The sequence below is a fragment of the Scomber japonicus genome, chromosome 22 (genome assembly GCF_027409825.1).
Source record: "Scomber japonicus isolate fScoJap1 chromosome 22, fScoJap1.pri, whole genome shotgun sequence".
In the NCBI taxonomy this organism is placed as follows: Eukaryota; Metazoa; Chordata; class Actinopteri; order Scombriformes; family Scombridae; genus Scomber; species Scomber japonicus.
The window spans coordinates 3,789,772-3,794,729 of NC_070599.1; the positions used below are offsets into that span (position 1 = coordinate 3,789,772).

The following is a 4,958-nucleotide window of genomic DNA, read 5'->3' on the forward strand; positions in this document are numbered from 1 at the left end:
GGAGAGAAGGAAGGAAAGGAGTAAGGAGGGAGGGAGGAAAGGAGTAAGGAGGGAAGGAGGGAGGAAAAGAGGAAGGAAGGAAGTAAGGAAAGAAGGAAGGAAGGAAAGGAGTAAGGAGGAAAAAGGAAGGAAAGGAATAAGGAGGGAGGAAAAGAGGAAGGAAGGAAGGAAAGGAGTATGGAAGGAGGAGGGAGCAAAGAAAGAGGGAAGGAGGGGAAGAACGAAGGAAAAAACAAAGAAAAAGGACAGGGGGTCAATTTGACCCGGGAGGGCGACAGGAGGGTTAAACGTGCAAGCTATCGTTTACTTCCATCATGGTATTTATTTGTTCATTTGTGTTTCTAAGTGTAATGTAATACACCAGCTCTGCTATAGATTCTACTTTTATGAAGTTTATATATTTACAGTTTTTATTGGCATTGATAAGACGGTGATAATTCTACTTAATGTTTATTACTGAGGTCATAGTGGTATTTTGACTATTCCATTAACATACATGATGGGGGCAAAATATTAGGAACACCAGTCAATATAATGCTCAGTACACCACTACCAGTCCACCACTTAGTATGACTACAGTAACATAATTTAATGTTACCTTAAAGACCGTGTAAAGTGAATTCAGACATTTTCTTCTAAACACATTAAATAGGTCATAAATGTATTTCTAAAAAAGGTGTAAAAAGCATTTCAACCATTTAGATTTGAATTGTGGAGCTAGGCTTCACAAACTGTGTTTCAAGATTTCTGTGTTCAGGATTTAGTGGGCGGGTCTGAAAATCATAAACCCGCCCCTGCTGCTGTAGAGGTATAAATACATTCAGCACACACTACTACTACTACAGTCTACAGTTAGCCAGTTAGCTGAGTTTGCCGCTGGACTAGCAGCTGAGCTAGCAGCTGAGTTAACAGCAGACAGTTATCAAACCTAGCCTCCATGTTTCTGGTAGAGGTGGTGACTTTGATTTACAGGTGACACTTTGTAGGGGGCGGGATTTCAGCGAACTCGGTGGGCACTCCCACAGCGTTTGGTAGCAGAGAAAGAGACTGATTTTTACTTTGAAGCCTAATTTCATATATTTATTCTTACTTTACACAGACTTTAAGCTTGTCACTTTTCTTACCTTGACAGGTATCATTCATGGCTTGATGTCCAGGTTTGCAGGTACATCCCCCCTGCACTGGACCCCACACTCCATCCACAGTACACTCTCTAACAGGTGGAGAAACCACCACTGCTCCCTCCACACAGGAAAACATGAGGGCGCCCGACCCAGCCACTGTCTTCCCAAACAAGGCCAGGTTAGCCACTGTGTCGAGGCACCTTCTGTAGTACAGCCTGATGGATGTCACAAACACACATGTTCCTGAGTAGGAGAAGCCAAGCCTGAAGCCTTTGTGACTGATGGAGCCCAAGTTCAGAGCCTTGCTGCGGTTCAGGTAATTGCTTATCTCGTTCAGAGGGAGTGTGGCAGGGAATGGTGTGGTCTGGAGGTCCAGGACTGGCTGGCTGTCTCTTGTGGTAGGTATGTCTGTTTTTACAAGGCGAGCCTGCAGTAGGCTGACCTGACCAGACTGTTGCTCCTCTACTTTGGCGAATGCAACATCCATCAATAAATAGTGAGCATCTTTACGTTCCATCCACGGGCTTAAAATAGTTCTGATTGCTCCTCCTCCACAAGCTTGGAGCACAGGAACTGGACTCACTGTGCCAAATTTCAGTGGAATTTCACCCCACTTAGACTTAGATAGGAAAAATGAAAATTAGTGAAAAACTGCATTTTAAAAATTCACATCAACCAATATACAAGACTAACTCTTGAAGATACCTGAGGAATATTTCACATGGAACAAGGTTTACATAAGAATAATCAAGACCATGAAGGGGGCAAAAATTAGCTGTGTTCTCAAATTGTGGTAATTTGATTAAGCACAGTTAATTTAGGAATATGCACCATATAAGTACTGCAAGATAAACTGAAATAATAAAGGGGCATCATGGTCTTGGTTAATCCAATTTGATTGATGATCAATTTGTATCCCAAGTTGCATCCCATGAATAATGCTTTTTATACATATCTGTTCAAAATATCAGCTATATATAAAATCTTCCAAAATCACAAATCCTTCCAAAATGTTATGATTAATAATGAGGCACAATGCTAATTCCCAGACAGCATGTCCATGTGGGCCCCACATGGGTTAAATGCAGGCTACATGGGTACTGAGTGGTCATGTTGGGTACATTTTGCAGGTTCCACACGGTTTCAGTAACATGGGCCCCACATGTGAAGCCCACATGGGCTGACTGTATGAGCCCCATAAGAGATGTAAGTGGGCTAAGCAGACATGGGCATAAACAGAGCAAATTGTATGGGCCCATATTTTTTCAGAAACATAAGACCCACATGTGTAACTCACTCAGTTGGGCATCACTCAGTCAGAACACACTAGAAGCCCATATGGGCAAACACAGGTGGGGCCCCTTATTTCCACCCCAAATGTAACCCTTTTGGGGCCCACATGGACATGCTGGCTGGGTTTAAATGGGATAAAGTGTGATTAAAGAACTGAAATGAATGAAAGTACCGGCTCCATCATAATTCAATCATAATGTTAATAAGATGATACTATCAGGTTCATACAGTAAACGTCAACAAGATCAAACAGATGAAATGAACGTGTGATGTCATCATTCAACTTTGTGTTACTGTATTTAAATGGACTTGCTATTACATTACATTATACATCATTATAATCTATGTAGCAAGCATTATAATTACAAAAAACCATGCCACTGGTCAAACCAAACTTACCCCTCTGCTTGGCTCAGAAGTCCAGCCCAGCCTGCTCTGTTTATCAGAATGGAAAATCTCCACTAAACATAGCAGAGGAGAGAAAGTCTGTTAAATTATGCCAAACTTTATACAATGGGCTTTTTCCTGTTTGACACAATAGTGAGGTGACAGCACGTCATTTCAAGAAACATAGAAACACTGAACGTGTGCTTCACATTATGTCTGCAGCAGTATTGCTTGTTGACATTTTGTCATTCAGTACTGCTCTTGATTCACCATTTTCCAAGTATTCAGCTATCTTTCCTTCATCAGGGCGTTATCCTGAGGTTGTTCCGCTTTCTACTTATACAAACATTTATGAAGTATTTAGTCGATTACATAAGATTTTAAAAACAGGAATCTGGTGAGAATATCCTAGTTAAAGGAGAAGTGTGTTGAGGTTAATGATTTTACATGGAAATTAGTTTGTGCTATCATATAGTAATACTATATGTTTTAAAACAGTAGAGTATGTCATTTTGTACCAAAAATGAACATTCAACATTTTACTAGTTGTGATTTAAGCTCCGAACAAGTTTTTGCAATCTCTCATGGCTTATTTATGTTTTTAAAATATACTTCTGCATTCTGTAACCATGGTTTTTCCATTCTCTGATATTTACGTAACGAGTGCTTACACTGCACTTTTAACTTTTTGTTTCCAAGGTTTCCACAAACTTGTGCAGTATAGTTGTACTGTCAGCTGTCAATATAATAGAAACAATGTTGGAAAGTAAAATAAGTAACTAGCTACATCTATTTCACATCAATTTTGAGATAGTTCACCCAAGTTTTTCCATTTTATGCTACTTTTTACTCCACTATATTTCAGAGGAAAGTATTATATATTTTTACTCCACTGCATTTGTCTGGCAGCTGACACTTGTTACTTTACAATTCAAATTTGACATGAAAAAATATGTTCAGTTTATGAATGATGACGCAGTGTTAAAAGCTACATTCTTCAACAGTGTATATTTTGAGAATGGCCATTTTGCTGCAAGTGTTACTTGTAATACTTTACATTTTACTGGCAATACTTCTGCTATTGTAACTATATTTTTGAATGCAAGGGTTCTGCTACATACTTGTTACACTGTGTTGTCAATTCTACTTCAGAATAACAAATTAATGAATAATGATTTAAAATGTCTCAAAATCAAAACATGAAAATGAATGTGAGAGAATGACGTGTTCACTGTAGCTCTGCAGGGACTCCATATTTTGGATTTCTTTTTCTTTCTTTATTACTTCCATGATCTTAAAAGTCTAGTTTGAGAATGAATATTTTAAGATTCAGCCTACTTCCTCAGACACGAGTACAAATTTAAAAGTGAAACTACTATTTTGTATTGAATTAAACCAAACATGTTTTTCTAATAAACTACTATTAATATCTAAGTACCATATACGTCTACTATAGAACAACATTTTTACAAGAGTTTCATACTTTAGAGAATGTGTTAAAAGGCTAATGTGCCATTGCCTTATCTTTTCCTGATACACTTCCTGACAGCCTTCCTTCATTAGCCACTGGAATGTGACTTTAAATATATTATAATGACATCACATGAACTTCTCAAAGTTAGTTGTATACACCGCTATACACTGAAGATAGAACACCTGAGCACTCACCCTCCTCTGATTGATATTTTACGTCACAGTTGGCCTCCCATATCCACACGCACAATAGGACTGAAGTAGGCCAGACAGCCCATAGTATAGTGTTACACACAGCCATGTCTTCAGCTCGCTAGAAGTGTGTATCATAATCCACAGCTGCCACTCCCATTCTTAAAGCATGTCAGCCAGCTCCTTAGAGGATAAGTCAAGTGAGTGATGCCTGTGTTTACTTCTGATTTGACTCAGAGGAATGTCGTAATTAAAGTGAAGAAATGAACCCTCCTCCTCCTCCTCCTCCTCCTCCTCCTCCTGAAAATCCGCCTACATGCTCTGGACCTACTCAGTTCTTGTAAATGTGCCACTTTCTGGATGAAAGGTAAAACAGTTCATCCAGAACAAAGTCCAAGTCCATTTATCAGAAATGATATGCTACAACACATGCTATAAAAGTCTCCTGTGTCTAATAAGTAACTATGTTGTGCTTTAACCTACATTTAG

General features: G+C 39.0%; 1 protein-coding gene across 1 annotated transcript in view; it reads right to left on the bottom strand.

Annotated features, from left to right (window-relative positions):
* Positions 1–4,599, bottom strand: part of LOC128384319 (ephrin type-A receptor 5-like) — an 8,590-nt gene extending 3,991 nt beyond the window's left edge. The window contains exons 1-3 of the mRNA XM_053343876.1: positions 4,473–4,599; positions 2,817–2,878; positions 1,125–1,743 (exon numbers count right to left, since the gene is read on the bottom strand). Of these exons, the coding sequence (XP_053199851.1) occupies positions 1,125–1,743; positions 2,817–2,878; positions 4,473–4,578 (787 nt within the window). The 5' untranslated portion in view covers positions 4,579–4,599. The remainder of the gene's footprint in view (positions 1–1,124; positions 1,744–2,816; positions 2,879–4,472) is intronic.
* Between the last annotated feature and the right edge of the window lie 359 nt (positions 4,600–4,958).